The 16,419-nt window shown below is 44.2% G+C and overlaps 1 protein-coding gene across 1 annotated transcript; it reads right to left on the bottom strand.

Moving 5' to 3' along the window:
• Positions 1 to 415: 415 nt before the first annotated feature.
• On the bottom strand, positions 416 to 13,663 carry LOC139378538 (ubiquitin carboxyl-terminal hydrolase 44-like). Its single transcript, XM_071120812.1, has 6 exons — positions 13,596 to 13,663; positions 10,285 to 11,970; positions 7,504 to 7,702; positions 2,847 to 2,955; positions 2,413 to 2,654; positions 416 to 2,267 (listed from the first exon to the last, which is right to left on the bottom strand). Exons 2-6 carry the CDS (start codon positions 11,833 to 11,835, stop codon positions 2,143 to 2,145), a joined length of 2,226 nt encoding a protein of 741 aa, XP_070976913.1. The 5' UTR covers positions 11,836 to 11,970; positions 13,596 to 13,663; the 3' UTR covers positions 416 to 2,142.
• Between the last annotated feature and the right edge of the window lie 2,756 nt (positions 13,664 to 16,419).

The following is a 16,419-nucleotide window of genomic DNA, read 5'->3' on the forward strand; positions in this document are numbered from 1 at the left end:
TTTATAATGACGGCCAATTGTGCGTCGCCCTATGGGACTCCAAACCAGGGTGTCTGTAGTGATGCCTCTAGCACTGAGATGCAGTGTCTTAGACCTCTGCACCACTCGGGAGCCCACTGTTCCTTCAAGCTTGCAGGCCTCCAGTAGATTCTATCAGAGAGGGAGAGGCAAAGCAAGAGATTTCACTCTCACAAAAGCATTTCTATGAGCTTACTGTGGACCTAAGCTTGTTGCCTGCTTTTTGGGATGACTACCATTGTTAGGGCAGAGACCGGAGCGTCATATACAAATCTCAAGTCTAGTAGGCAGCCTCTTTCCCCATAATCCACTGAGGCAGCCATTATGTAGAATTAGTCAAGTGAAAGGAAATTGTGAGGGCTACAGCGTGGTGTGGATTTTTAAAAAAGTACACGTGTTTTCTTAGAAAAATGAAAATATATTCTCATTTTGAGGTAATTCTATAAAAATTGAGGTAAGAATTTGCATAGTATCACTTCCATAAATGTACACACACCCGAGGCAGTATGAGCACAATGCAGACAAACATATCGGACAGAAAAAAGGATGAAGTGGAAATGTGCTTTGAATTCTCCCCAAAAGGTGAATCTAGAGATGAACAGCATTTAGGTCGAGCAGTTAAGCTAGTACCAGCATGGAGATATCTTTCTTACACACGTACAGTTTTGAACACACAGCAAGGATCTACTTACATTATACAGAGCCAACTATATTGTGTGAACACATATGCTGGTATACACACACGAGACGGGTCAGACCTGCTGGGGGGAAAGGAATCAATTACAAAACTATAAAAAATCTTTAAGTCAGTGGCCCTGTTTTGTTTTTTTAAACAACTTTTGTGAAAAATCCTCAATGTCCGAGTACACAAAAATACATTCAATATTCTAAATGCTGGCCTGTGAGACTGCATTTTACAGTCTCTGCTACAAAGAACTGATACCAAATACACTTATGGCAAGGGAACTACAAAAATAGATATGTTCTGATTAACGAAGGGCACTTTTCTATGACACTTGTTTCTGCTGTAGGGATACAAGCCTAAAAGCACCAGCACCACGAAAGACATCTACATTCTGAAGACAGAGGGCAGGATTCAGCTAAAAACAAACATCCCTTTGGAAACTGGTTATAAAATAGATTTCCCAAAACCAGTCAAAGAATATATCTTGCAAATGTCCTGTAATTGTTTTTGGAGAATCTGAGATACTTTTTAAACGTTTCCCTCGTCCTTTGGCATGAGGTCAGTAGTTAATTATGAACCATTTCCTGACCGACCAGACTTACTAGAGAGAGCGATACCAAAGATGGTGGATTAATGAAGATGTCCCACTCAGGCTGTTTACCTTTTCTTTTTTTTTTTAAATGTCACTGTTCCATTCCACTTAAGTGGTGGCTCTCCCATAGGCACCAATGCATTAGCAGCTGGGTCTGGCCTGCTTAGTTCATTGACTGTATATGAACCAGAAAATAGAAGTGAGTGAGTTGTCTCACTTCCCCTTCCATCTCTTGGCAAACCAAAAAGGGTTAAACTCTAAAGACTATTTATGGAGGGAATTATCTACATTCCAGTTGAGAATTTGACTGACTGACATCCCTTAGTCAACTGTCTAAAGTGGCTGTGAGAAACATTTTAGTTGATTCAAATCGTTTAAGAAAAAGAAAAATAGAGCACAGAAGAGCAGAAAGGTTGACACCTGAATAAATCTGAACTACAGATTACACAGTCACACCTGGCCAAAGTCTGTCTCTACTCCTGTAAAGGCGTGTCTATAATACAACGCACAACTTGGCTGATACTCTTGATAAAATAAACCTATACACTATCAAACACAAACACGTTTGACTTTTCTTTTAAAACCCATATAAACAACATGTACAAGAAATTCACAAAGACAAAATAAAATAAAAAGGAGTGTGTCCTTTGTCTCTCTTAGAAAAATAATGATACAATGAATCATTCCTCCCCCCAGAGGAGATAAAATGCCCACAAAGAAAGAGTGTGAGAGAGGGGGGGGGGGGTTGAGATGTTTTGGTGGTGGTGGTAATGCTGATGATGACATGTCACTGGACTGCTGAGGTACAAAGGAAGAGGATTGGGGCGGGGCTCGGTGGGTTCTGGTCCTATAGAGGCCTGTCTTTGTCCTGAGTGAAGCGCTGCGTGTAGAAGAGTATGTAGGCCTGGGCGCGACACACCTCCTCCACAGAACACACGTTCAGCTTAGAGTCATTACAGTGGACCCAGAACCCTGAGAGAGGGAGAATGAGAAGAGAATGGGTATTAGCTGTAAGTAGATTCCATGAAAATGTATCAAGAGAAGGTTGTGTGTCATCTTTGGATTTGTAATTATTACATAAAAATGCATTTTGCGTGTGAGTGAGAGATGTTCTTACTTCCTTCTTTGTTGTAGCAGTAGGCAGTGTAGTGGCCAGAGCCGAAGCCCTTCCCATGATGCATCACCACAGAGGACAGTTCGTACAGGAAGTGTTTGGAGCTTGGGGAGCCAGCGGGGGTGGGACTGGAGCATGGCGAGCCCTTGGGGGAGGGGTCTCTGCAGCAGTATGGCTCCATGTTGAGGAGCTGGTCAAAGCTGACGTGGACCCCAATCTTCTCCCTGTGGTTTCTCCCAGACCACCTGACGACCAATCACAAGCACAGAACACTCAACGAACACGTCAACAGACCCAATCACCAAATAAGACAGCTAGAGTGTTTCAAATGCATGGTTGTGTTATGGTTCTTGAGCAATTGCTATGTGCTCAATGGTTACCTGCAGTGTTTGAGGTGCATGGGTATGGTCATCATGTGGTCATAATGCGGTCAGTACCTGAAGCGTTTGAGGTGCAGGCGCAGGACCTGAGGCAGTTTGTGAACCATCAGCTGTTTCTGAGCTTCAGTCAGGATGACGGGCTTGGAGGAGAACCTCCGCCGCTTACCTAGAGACAAGAGTGAGCATTAACCCACACTGTAAAACTAAACTTGCACACTAGATGGACACCTCAGACAGGGCCAGAGTTGTGAGGAGTTGAGCGTGTGGAAATCGCGCTCATGGAGCAGTGCTTATCTCCTTGAAAGAGATAATATGCCAGGCCCATTGTATAGATAATAGAACGAAAATGAACTAAACATTTAACCCATAAGAGTCTTATAGCCCTGTCTAATCCGGGCGAGGTGGTTCTACACTGGTCACCCCGGGCATCACGGGCTCATTTAGCTATTTGATTTGGAATTTGAACACACGTTGAACTATAACAAAAATATATTAGCATTTTATGAAAAAAATATTTTTGATTTGACTTCTATTGGCCCATACAAATGCATTGAATAATATTCACTACATGGAACAGATAGTTCCTGAAGAAATATCAAAAGGAAATTTGTTCTGAAGTGTATCTCCTATATCTGAGAGATACAAGATCAGGAAACATTAGGTATTATAGATTTTTTTAACCCCTTATTTTTGCCACTAAACAGTCTAAACCATGTCTAAGCTGGGGTGGGGGGGGGGGGGTTCTACTAAGCTATATGGAATTGTTTTAAGTGTCATACCAAGGATACATTTGCTATTTGATTTGAAATTTTAAGTATCAAAACAATAGCCTTACTGCTATTAGCCCATACAAACACAATGAATAACAGATTCACTACATGGAACAGATAGATTTTTGGGGGAGGGGGAAAACTAAATGAAGTTGTTCTGAAATGTCTGTCCTATATCTGAGAGATATAAGAAAGATCAGCAAACATGTTATTTTTTACATGTATTTAACACCAGTCTCAATGTCAACAGTGAAGAAGCGACTCTGGGATGCTGGCCTTCTAGGCAGAGTTGCAAAGAAAAAGCCATATCTCAGACTGGCCAATAAAATTAAAAGATTAAGATGGGCAAAAGAACACAGCCTAGAAGGCTAGCTTCCCAGAGTCGCGTCTTCACTGTTGACGTTGAGACTGGTGTTTTGCGGGTACTATTTAATGTAGTTGCCAGTTGAGGACATGTGAGGCGTCTTTCTCAAACTAGACACTAATGTACTTGTTCTCTTGCTCAGTTGTGCACCAGGGCCTCCCACTGCTCTTTCTATTCTGGTTAGAGACAGTTTGTGCTGTTCTGTGAAGGGAGTAGTACACAGCATTGTATGAGATCTTCAGTTTCTTTGCAATTTCTCACATGGAATAGCCTTCATTTCTCAGAACAAGAATAGACTGACAAGTTTCAGAAGAAATGTCTTTGTTTTTGGCCATTTTGAGCCTGTAATCGAACCCACAAATGGTTATGCTCCAGATACTCAACTAGTCTAAAGAAGGCCAGTTTTATTGCTTCTTTAATCAGAACAACAGTTTTCAGCTGTGCTAACATAATTGCAAAGGGTTTTCTAATGATCAATTAGCCTTTTCAAATTATAGACTTGGATTAGCTAACAACGTGCCATTGGAACACAGGACTGTTGGTTGCTGATAATGGGCCTCCTATGTAGATATTCATTTTTTATACAGTGCCTTGCGAAAGTATTCGGCCCCCTTGAACTTTGCGACCTTTTGCCACATTTCAGGCTTCAAACATAAAGATATAAAACTGTATTTTTTTGTGAAGAATCAACAACAAGTGGGACACAATCATGAAGTGGAACGACATTTATTGGATATTTAAAACTTTTTTAACAAATCAAAAACTGAAAAATTGGGCGTGCAAAATTATTCAGCCCCTTTACTTTCAGTGCAGCAAACTCTCTCCAGAAGTTCAGTGAGGATCTCTGAATGATCCAATGTTGACCTAAATGACTAATGATGATAAATACAATCCACCTGTGTGTAATCAAGTCTCCGTATAAATGCACCTGCACTGTGATAGTCTCAGAGGTTCGTTAAAAGCGCAGAGAGCATCATGAAGAACAAGGAACACACCAGGCAGGTCCGAGATACTGTTGTGAAGAAGTTTAAAGCCGGATTTGGATACAAAAAGATTTCCCAAGCTTTAAACATCCCAAGGAGCACTGTGCAAGCGATAATATTGAAATGGAAGGAGTATCAGACCACTGCAAATCTACCAAGACCTGGCCGTCCCTCTAAACTTTCAGCTCATTCAAGGAGAAGACTGATCAGAGATGCAGCCAAGAGGCCCATGATCACTCTGGATGAACTGCAGAGATCTACAGCTGAGGTGGGAGACTCTGTCCATAGGACAACAATCAGTCGTATATTGCACAAATCTGGCCTTTATGGAAGAGTGGCAAGAAGAAAGCCATTTCTTAAAGATATCCATAAAAGGTGTCGTTTAAAGTTTGCCACAAGCCACCTGGGAGACACACCAAACATGTGGAAGAAGGTGCTCTGGTCAGATGAAACCAAAATTGAACTTTTTGGCAACAATGCAAAACATTATGTTTGGCGTAAAAGCAACACAGCTCATCACCCTGAACACACCATCCCCACTGTCAAACATGGTGGTGGCAGCATCATGGTTTGGGCCTGTTTTTCTTCAGCAGGGACAGGGAAGATGGTTAAAATTGATGGGGAGATGGATGGAGCCAAATACAGGACCATTCTGGAAGAAAACCTGATGGAGTCTGCAAAAGACCTGAGACTGGGACGGCGATTTGTCTTCCAACAAGACAATGATCCAAAACATAAAGCAAAATCTACAATGGAATGGTTCAAAAATAAACATATCCAGGTGTTAGAATGGCCAAGTCAAAGTCCAGACCTGAATCCAATCGAGAATCTGTGGAAAGAACTGAAAACTGCTGTTCACAAATGCTCTCCATCCAACCTCACTGAGCTCGAGCTGTTTTGCAAGGAGGAATGGGAAAAGATTTCAGTCTCTCGATGTGCAAAACTGATAGAGACATACCCCAAGCGACTTACAGCTGTAATCGCAGCAAAAGGTGGCGCTACAAAGTATTAACTTAAGGGGGCTGAATAATTTTGCACGCCCAATTTTTCAGTTTTTGATTTGTTAAAAAAGTTTGAAATATCCAATAAATGTCGTTCCACTTCATGATTGTGTCCCACTTGTTGTTGATTCTTCACAAAAAAATACTGTTTTATATCTTTATGTTTGAAGCCTGAAATGTGGCAAAAGGTCGCAAAGTTCAAGGGGGCCGAATACTTTCGCAAGGCACTGTATATATCCAACATTTCCAGGTACAATAGTCATTTACAACATTAACAATGTCTACACAGTATTTCTGATCAATTTGATGTTGTTTTAATTGACCAAAAATGTGCTTTTCTTTAAAAAACAAGAACATTTCTAAGTGACCCCAAACCTTTGAACGGTAGTGTACTTCCATTCATTTTTCCATCTGGTACCGGGGGACCTTTAGACGAGTCTTGAAAGGCCTGTGGACGTCTTAGAGCAAAACAACCGGCTTGTTCGTGAGAGTCTCACCTTCGCACAGAAGGGTCATATTAGTGTGTAGCCCAAACTGTTTGGATGCTACAGACAGAAGTTGGCAGATCGGCTGTACCAACTTCAGACGAGTCCCAAGCCGTTTGTGGGGGTCGTAGAGCAAAACGGAGAACACCATCATGTTCGTGAGAGGGGTCAAAATAGTTTGCAGGCCAAACCGTTCACACGCTACAGACGATTTGTGTGAAGACCAATTTTTGGGATGTCTCATGGTGAGAAACACCGCTCTAGCTCTGTCACCGCAGATGCGGAAATGAGACATAGGCAGATGTAGTGGATGGAGATGCGTCCAATGCAAAAAAAACTATCTTAACAGAGATTTTTACGGGGATTTTTGTATTATGCTAATTAAAATTCCACGGGGCACCCCGTTAGGGGGTTTAAGAGATCTGATTTTTGGTTTATAAATACTTTGCTACAATGACACACTTAGCTAGCTACCAACCCCGTTCCTTTCTGTTAGCATGTGAACCTACTAATTACACATTCATGCTTTCGGGATACCTGTCTTTTCAGATTCCACAGTGATTTTTTTGTTGTGGACCCCAAACATCACTGCCCTCCCCCTCTTGCTCATGGTCCTCGTCATCTTTGTAAGGCACCTTGATTTTTCACCTGTGTGTTATATCAGTTCCTTTCTGAAAATATATAGCATACTAGATAACAGTAACTAAAGCAAGGGGCTAAAGCAGCACACAAGTAGACTACAAATGCATGCTGGTCCGGGCATGCCCTGAGCTTGTGAAGTGAGCACTACTGGAGCGAAATTGGAGTGGGCGAGAAGGCCGACACTCCAGTCTTTGGGAAACTCGCGCCACGCTCCATTCAAATTCAGCACGCTCTGCTCCAGCTCCGCTCACATGCTCTGGACAGGGCTGTGTGAATGTGAATAGTCAGTCTAACTATAGCACTGGATGGTAGTTTGACATGCAGAGACAGAATTTATTATTATGAATGTTAATAGAGAAAACAAACTGCTTTGGCAAAAGTATTGTACCTCTAAGAATCATAACATTGAATGAATGTGTTTGTGTGTGCTCACTGTGTACATTTTTGTATGTGTGCCTCGGTCACTCACTGTTGCACTGGTCGCAGGCGTAGATGTTGCCCTCCAATGCTTCGGTCTCCGTGAACTTGGCCAGCATCTCCGTCAGCTGGCAAGAGACCTGTGCTGCGCTCTCCCGGCTGTTGCTGTGGTAACGCTCAGGGAACTCCAGCGACAGGTCCCAGAAGGGTTCTACCGTGTTGGAGCGGTGGTCACATCCAAGACACGTCACCTGATGGAGGGGGAAGAGAAGAGAGAGCGATAGAAGAGGCGGGGCAGAGAGGGAGAAAGAGAGAGTTAGGGGTAGAAAGTGAGGATGAAAGAGAGAGAGTTGTGTGAAGGCAAGCCAAGGGCAGCTGAGATAACTAATGCAGTAGCACACACAGGAACTGGATTGTCTGAGATACACAGCTTTAGAAACACTGCCCCCCTTCTCACACACACACTCAGCCCCTTGTTAGGAAAGAGCAGGTGTGGGTGTATGCTCAGATAACTCAAGACACTCCTCTCTTTCACATACACCGAAGCACAAAGTACACACGTTCAGTCCCACTCACTCACTCTCTTATGGGTAAATCGATTTGAATTCAATCCCTTTTAGATAGCATCCCTTTTGATTTAAACAAACCTGTCCATACATGTTAAAACATTCAGGAGTTAAAGGTGTTCAAAGTTTTGCATACCCCACCCAATAGGGTGAGACATTCATGTCTTTATCACTGGAAAATATAAATGGTTGAGTTTTGATATCATTTAAACTGCTTACAAACAGGGTTGTGAAACTATTTTATAATTTATTTAAAAAGAAATATACACTGCTGTTCAAAAGTTTGGGGTCACATAGAAATGTGTTTTTCTTTCAAAAACAAGGACATTTGTCCATTAAAATAACATCAATTACAGGCTCAAAATGGACAGAAACAAAGACCTTTCTTCTGAAACTCGTCAGTCTATTATTGTTCTGAGAAATGCAGACTATTCCATGCAAGAAATTGCCAAGAAACTGAAGATCTCATACATCGCTGTGTTCTACTCCCTTCACAGAACAGCGCAAACTTCCTCTAACCAGAATAGAAAGAGGAGTGGGAGGCCCTGGTGCACAACTGGGCAAGAGGACAAGTACATTAGAGTGTTTAGTTTGAGAAACAGATGCCTCACTGGCAACTTCATTAAGTCCTCAACTGGCAACTTCATTAAATAGTACCCGCAAAACACCAGTCTCAACGTCAACATTGAAGAGGCGACTCTGGGATGCTGGCCTTCTAGACAGAGTTGCAAAGAAAAAGACATATCTTAGACTGGCCAATAAAAATAAAATATTAAGATGGGCAAAAGAACACAGACACGGGACTGAAGAAGAATGGAAAAAAACATTATGGACAGACAAATCTAAGTTTGAGGTGTTCGGATCACAAAGAATAACATTTGTGAGAAGCAGATAAAATGAAAAAAAATGCTGGAGGAGTGCTTGACGCCATCTGTCAAGCATGGTGGAGGCAATGTGATGGTCTGGGGTTGCTTTGGTGGTGGTAAAGTAGGAGATTTGTCCAGGGTAAAAGGGATCTTGAAGAACGAAGGCTATCACTCCATTTTGCCATGCCATACCCTATCCTGTGAGTGGCGCTTAATTGGGAGTCAATTTCCTGCTACAACAGGACTTATGATTCAAAGCACAGCTCCAAACTATGCAATAACCATTTAGGGAAGAAGCAATCAGCTGGTATTGTCTATAATGGAGTGGCCAGCACAGTCACTGGATCACAACCCTATTGAGTTGTTGTGGGAGCAGCTTGACCGTAAGAAGTGCCCATCAAGCCAATCCAACTTGTGGGAGGTGCTTCAGGAAGCATGGGGTGAAATCTCTTCAAATGACCTCAACAAATTGACAACTAGAATTCCAAAGGTCTGCAAGGCTGTAATTGCTGCAAATTGAGGATTATTTGACAAAAAGCAAAGTCTGAAGGACACAATTATTATTTAAATTAAAAATCATTATTTATAACCTTGTCAACGTCTTGACAATATTTCCTATTCATTTTGCAACTAATTTCCTGTATGTTTTCATGGAAAACAAGGACATTTCTAAGTGACCGCAAACTTTTGAATGGTAGTGTACGTTAGAGGTAAAAAAAAAAATTAAAAAGTCAATAACAAAACAAAAATCAAGTCATTATAGTAGTTTGACAACCCTTTTTGTAAACTTTTAAATTATATAAATCTCAACCATTTATATTTTCCATTGATGAAGACATGGATGTCTCATGGTATGGTATGCAAAAGGGGTCAACTTTGAACACTTATCTTGAGTGTTTTGGCATTCAGGTCCAAAAAGTTCATTTCTGAGCCGTTCTACAATGGGAAAGTATGTAAGGTTTCGTTCAAATCAAAAGGGGTTCTGTCGAAAAGTTCATGAATTCAAATGGATTTACCCTTCCATTAACTATTAAAATGATGGAGGTTCAGAATGTGTTGATCTGCCATTGAAATGTCCCCATTTCCTGATTGGAGCCAAGCACATTTAGACAGATACATTTTGACATATTGTATTTTATATCTATTTATTTTATATTACTATCAAGACATAAATGTGGTAACAGTCACACACATTGTGCAGTAAAAGCTCCCATCCAAATCCCTCCAGTAAGATCACTACTAATCAATGTAAAGACCTTTAAATCCCTTTTTCAATCCATTTTAATCCATGTCCAGACTGGTGAAGCACAAAAGTCTGTCTATATCATTATAAAAGTGTGTAGTGTGTATCAGTCTGTGTATAACTGTGTTTGGGAGTGTGTACCTCTCTCTTTTTCTTACCTGGCTGAGGAGCTGACCATGGAAGATGGTGTTGACTACGCTGAGCACCTGCTTGATGAGATGTCTCTGTCCGGTTGACACACCAGCGGGTGGCATGTGAGCCCCTGTGCTCTCCAGCTCGTGCTGCACCTTGTCAAGCAGCTCACACAGGAACTCCTGGGCATCCTGCTGGGCGTAGCCCCGGAAGGCTGGGATCAGCTGCCACACCGAGTGCAGCATTGCGAAGGGCGACACCAACGCCCACTTGCCCGACCACATCACCTGGAAGAGTGTGTGCAGCTCATGACACAGGGAGATGTGCTTGGAGCTGGGCTCCTTGGGCTGAATCAGCTCCATACTCCGGGCTCTGGAGGCCCCCCCACTTAGCCCAACGCCCATCTGGGGGCCTCTCCTCTGGGCCAGCGGGGAGGATGACACTGGGCCCCCGGGGCTGGGAACCAACAGCTGGCCGTGGACGGCCGAGGCCAGCAGCTCCAGCCGGAGGAAACACTCCCTGAAGATGTGAAGGTGGCTCAGCACCTGCAGGATGGAGTTCATGTAGCATGTGTTGCCTAGGTTACGCAGGCCCGTGACACCCGGAGTGACAGTGGGCCGCCGTTTGAGGGGCGAGTCACCCTGTTTGGAGGGGGCACGGCGAGGGGCTGGGGAGGGGGCAGTCAAGGCTTGGACAGAGGAGGCTCTGGGTTTGCCTTTGGTGGAGGAAGAAGGTGTTGAGTAGCGAGTGGGTTTGGGCGCAGGGGTTTTAGGGGGGCGGCCCATTCTCTTGGGGGTGGGAGTGGCGGGGCTCTGGGTTCTTGGTCTGGGTTTGAGGGGAGACTGGGGTGTGTAAGTGGTGCTGGGTGTGCGTGTCCGTGTGGGGCGGGGGGCGACAGCGGCGGCGGCAGCAGCTCTCTGACTGGCTCTCCTCAGGCGGTGGCTCTTCCTTGGTGGGGCGCTCTCCAACGCTTCCTTTAGCTGCCTCTTCAACGTCTTCCTCCTCTCCCTCAACTCCTTCCGCCTCTCCTCCTCCTCCTCTCTCTGCCTCTCCTCCTCTTCCCTCCTCTTCCCCCCTTCTGTCAGGCTGAACCAGGTGTGGAACACTCGACCCATCAGTGCCCGGCGGCGGTGCCAGAGCGCCGTGAACATGCGGTCCTCGTCCCTCAGCTGCAGTTCACTGGAGCCGCAGGGCTGGGGGGCGTCGGGCGGGGTGCTAGCCGATCTCAAGGTGCGTCCTGAGCGCGTGGTGACCTCGTAGCGCTGGCTCTGGATGGCACTGAGAGTGGAGCGCAGCAGCTTGAGGTCTCCCGTTGCGTTGTCGTTGAGCACATAGTCGTCACACAAGTAGCAGAAGACATAGAGCTCGTTGACCTCCATGGCCAGCGGGTGGCGATGCTGCAGGAAGTGTTGCAGGGCGTGCTCCTCGATGTAGCGGCCGCATGCAACGTGGGCGCAGCCCAGGCAGGCCCACACTGACTCTGTGGTGTTGCAGTCCACGCAGTGCCACTTCTGGGGGTTGAGGATGGAGTGGTCTGGGGCCAGCCTGAGCCGCCCCACGTGCTTACACCTGTCCATCGCACACACTTGCTGGGTGGCTCAGTCCGTGTGTGTGTCTGTGGGTAGGTGAGTGTGGATGTGACACGTCCACACTGGGGCTTCAGATCACCATGGCGAGCTCAGAAACGGGGTGGTCCCACGGCATAGCTTTTTCTGGGGAGGAAGAAAGAGAAGAAAGAGACTGAGTGAGAAAGGCAGTTGTACAAAACTCTTTAAACATCTCTAATCTCTTCTCAGTAAAGGCCTTACCCAAATCGTATGAAGAGATCCTTTGTTTTACAAGATGCCTGTTAGTGAAAACAATTGTACCAAAACCTTTTGTCTTGCTTTTTAACCCACAACCCATTCTGGTCTTTATAATAATTTGTGGTCACACATTTAACCAGTTAGCTCTCGAACATGGGTACTTATTGTCAAAGAAGACAGGACAATATCCTGAATGTTGACTGCAGTGATCAGATGTGGTTTTCTGGGGGGGGGTAGGCACTTCCATAGCACAGTTTGAAAACTGATGGGGTTGGGGGTTCCTGTTTTAGAGTCTCAGCGCCATCATCATCACCCCTCAATGGGGCCAAAGGGAGACTTAAGCCTGGCAAACAAAGGGGGGCTGAGCTGGGAGGGTAGAGCACCCTTTGTATGTGTACAGGCAGCCTTACAGAGAGAAAGGGGCAAGAGAAGAGATGGATAAAGAAAGGGAATGGAGAAAGATGGATAGGATGATCAGAAGGGAAACTAAACTTGATGATCAGAGGCTGCTAATCCCAGCTACTATTACCCTTCTCCATGAACCAATCTATAATCTATTTAGGAGGAGAAACAGTACAGCGCCGACCCTGACTACACAGGTCCAAGTTCTAACTGTGTTTATTTACCATTCCAGATTGCCTTCGTGTGATTTAAATAAGTAGCTGTTACCACTGAGGGAGTTTCTGGCTGGAATGCCCTGACTGAGTCTGTCAACATTGTACCCCTTTGACCACTGTTTTTATATAACATTTAATCAATGCAATTGTTGTTTTATAACCACCAACAATCGTGATACATTGTTTAGTTTTTTAATCCACGAAAGATCTGGTGGGCAGTTACTAGGATTGACATCCCTTTGCTTCTGCTTCATTTTACCCAGTCAACACTGATAACAAAAAGCGCGAGATTTGTGTTTTCAAACCAGATAACTTAGCTAGCAAGCTTTCCCAGACGTGTTTACCACTTCACTAACGTTAACTCACCTGAGATTGGTAAATTGTCCCCGCAAGACAACTTTGAAAACTAGCTCTAGCTAACAATATCACCAAAATACTGGTAACTAACCGCTCCTTCTTCTATCCTGATGTCACTAACTAGCTATAGTTATATCACGGCTAACGTTACTGCTGAAAAGAACCTACTCGTAAACTTATCGAGGAGGATATCAAAGGCTCGTGCGCGCGCCTAAGGTGCCCTTGTGCTTTCTTTCTGTCTGGCGGTATGCATCTTCTAAATAAACACAAATCAAGTATCTAACGTAATATAGCTAAACATAATCGCTAGTAAAATAATAAAGTATCCAACTAGTTTGTTGGCTAACTTGGCGAGTAACAGAGCTAGCTACATGGCTAGCAGCAACAAAGCTAATCTTGTCGAGCCAAGTCTAAATACGTTAGGGATCAATGCGTCAGGGTTTGAATTGTTTATCAAACATGCTAGTTAGTTTTCAGATGAATGTGTACACCATAACAACTGACACGAATTGTTTGTTTTTTTTAAATTAAAAGGCGAAAATTGAAAAAGTACCATACCTATCCTTCACGGCACTTATTCCTCTGATACTAAAATGGTCGCCATCTTGTATCTACTCTTGTCGCGTGGTGTTGGCTCTAGCGCGTCCGCGGTAGGGTAGCATCAAGTGTCGTTGTTGCATGGCTCAAGGTAGAGGCTCTCCTAACATCAGATCTAGGATCAGATTATTCTACACTAATTCTAAATGTTATCATTGAGGTGATTAGAAAACATCTGACTTTGTATCAGTGGTTAGGGGTAACCTCTAACCTCCTCAGCATAGATGGCACAATTTTGTGACTCTCAGGATATTGTCATGTCAAATTCATGAAGCCAGGCCTACACAACACAGTCAGAGAACATATTTGACATAAAAGTGAAGTGGCCCTTCACATTCCATTAAGCACATTCTGCTGTTGAGTATGACATATAGACCATTGTTTGGCACTGCACTGCAAATGGCCTATTTACCTTTTCTACACCAGTAACACTAACAAGTATTTTTTCTATTACTGCTCCTGGAAAAACAATTGCATTCAAAACGTTTCAATGCCACAAGATGGCAGTGATGTATCAATCAGTGTTCAAGTTGTGCGTGAGAATATGTTGTAAACATTGCATGGGAGAGTATTATGTGTGTGTATGTATGTTGTAGAGATGCAGGTGTAGGGCTCCATGCTGGTTAATGAGGGCATTGGGGGCTGAAGGCACACACTATAGAGATGGTATCAGACTAGGTGTCTAACATTAAACCCCAGAACTCCTGAGACATACTGTAAGTCTTAGACATGCTAACTAAACCTATCCCTAGCTCCTAAAACGAACACTAATTCTAACCGTAACCCAAAACCCCCTAGAAATAGCATAAGATCTTGTGGGGACTAACAAAATGTCCACAGTTGGTCTAATATTTGTTTGTTTACTATTCTTCTGGTCCCCACAAGTATAGTTAAACACACACAGACACTCACCTTTCACTCACTCACACACCTGGTACTGTTGAAAGCTCTTGTCCATATCAGAGAGGGATTCGTGAGAGGGACATTGATCATACGTGTGTGTGTGTGAATGAAAGAGGTGCATGTATGTATGTGTAGATCTGTCATCCGCGATTCCTGTTGAACCACTAATGTTTTTCTCCCTCTATGTCCCGCGGCCCTAACTGAGTCTTCATGTCCACACACGTTCCCTCCCTTCCCCCTCTCGCTCCCTCTTTCTCTCTCCTCTCCATCGTGCCTTCTCTCACCCACACTCTACATACTCCACAAACCAAACATAAACACACACACACACACCTCCTGTTTGAATTGAAATAGCTCTGTGAAAGTTCTATATAGTGGCGGTTTTGTGGCAAGTGAAAACACAGGTGCTGATGGGTGAGGGGAAATGGTTTACAACCAGTAAATAAAAACATTCCCCATAATTATGGTTTATGTTTGTAGCATTTATGTGTGATTGGTACATGTCTTAATAGTTTATGGCTGTCTGCTTGCCTGTCTGCCTGCCTGCCCATCTATCTTCCTGTCTGTCCGCACCTTTCTCTCGCGTGTCACTCACTCAGTGTATATGTGGGTGTAATAGGTGGATGACATCAGGGGTTCGTTTTCTTGGAAGTATCATAATCACAAGTTGTGTCTCAATCACCCTGCTATGTCAACAAGGCCCAGTTCTGGCTTCTTTTGATGAAGGCCACTTTTGATAAAGAAGTGTTCCTGCATGTGTGTGTGAATGGTTTGATAGATAAGAACAGATATAGCCCTTGGTTCACTCCAGACCTGACTGCCCTCACCCAGCACAAAAACATCCTGTGGGGTACTGCACTAACATCGAATAGTCCCCGCGATATGCAACTTTTCAGGGAAGTCAGGAGCCAATACACACAGTCTGTTAGGAAAGCAAAGGCTAGCTTTTTCAAACGGAAGTTTGCATCCTGTAGCTCTAACTCCAAAAAGTTCTGGGACACTGTAAAGTCCATGGAGAATAAGAGCACCTCCTCCCAGTTGCCCACTGCACTGAGGCTAGGAAACACTGTCACCACCAATAAATCAACGATAATCGAGAATTTCAAAAAGCATTTCTCTATGGCTGGCCATGCTTTCCGCCTGGCTACCCCAACCCCGGCCAACAGCTCCACACCCCCCGCAGCTACTTGCCCAAGCGTCCCCAGCTTCTCCTTCACTCAAATCCAGATAGCAGATGTTCTGAAAGAGCTGCAAAACCTGGATCCGTATAAATCAGCTGAGCTAGACAATCTGGACCCTCTCTTTCTAAAATTATCCTCCGCCATTGTTGCAACCCCTATTACTAGTCTGTTCAACCTCTCTTTCGTATCATCCGAGATTCCTAAAGATTGGAAAGCTGCCACGGTCATCCCCCTCTTCAAAAGGGGTGACACTCTAGACCCAAACTGTTACAGACCTATATCCATCCTGCCCTTCCTTTCTAAAGTCTTCGAAAGCCAAGTTAACAAACAGATCACGGACCATTTCGCATCCCACCGTACCTTCTCCGCTGTGCAATCTGGTTTCCAAGCTGGTCACGGGTGCACCTCAGTCACGCTCAAGGTACTAAACAATATCATAACCGCCATCAATAAAAGACAGTACTGTGCAGCCGTCTTCATCGACCTGGCCAGGGCTTTCGACTCTGTCAATCACCGTATTCTTATCGGCAGACTCAACAGCCTTGGTTTCTCAAATGACTGCCTCGCCTGGTTCACCAACTACTTCTCAGATAGAGTTCAGTGTGTCAAATCGGAGGGCCTGTTATCCGGACTTCTGGCAGTTTCTATGGGGGTTCAATTCTCGGGCCGACTCTTTTCTCTGTATATTCTCTGTATATATC

Source organism: Oncorhynchus clarkii, chromosome 21, assembly GCF_045791955.1.
Source record: "Oncorhynchus clarkii lewisi isolate Uvic-CL-2024 chromosome 21, UVic_Ocla_1.0, whole genome shotgun sequence".
NCBI lineage: Eukaryota > Metazoa > Chordata > Actinopteri > Salmoniformes > Salmonidae > Oncorhynchus > Oncorhynchus clarkii.

Bases quoted from the DNA above. Each gene is read 5' to 3' on its own strand.
- LOC139378538 (XM_071120812.1), bottom strand. From the start codon at position 11,835: ATGGACAGGTGTAAGCACGTGGGGCGGCTCAGGCTGGCCCCAGACCAC. The intron at 2,956-7,503 runs GTGAGTGACCGA...TCTTGTCTCTAG, and splicing joins CGCCTGCGACCAGTGCAACA to GTAAGCGGCGGAGGTTCTCC. The intron at 2,268-2,412 runs GTAAGAACATCT...TCCCTCTCTCAG, and splicing joins CTGCTACAACAAAGAAGGAA to GGTTCTGGGTCCACTGTAAT.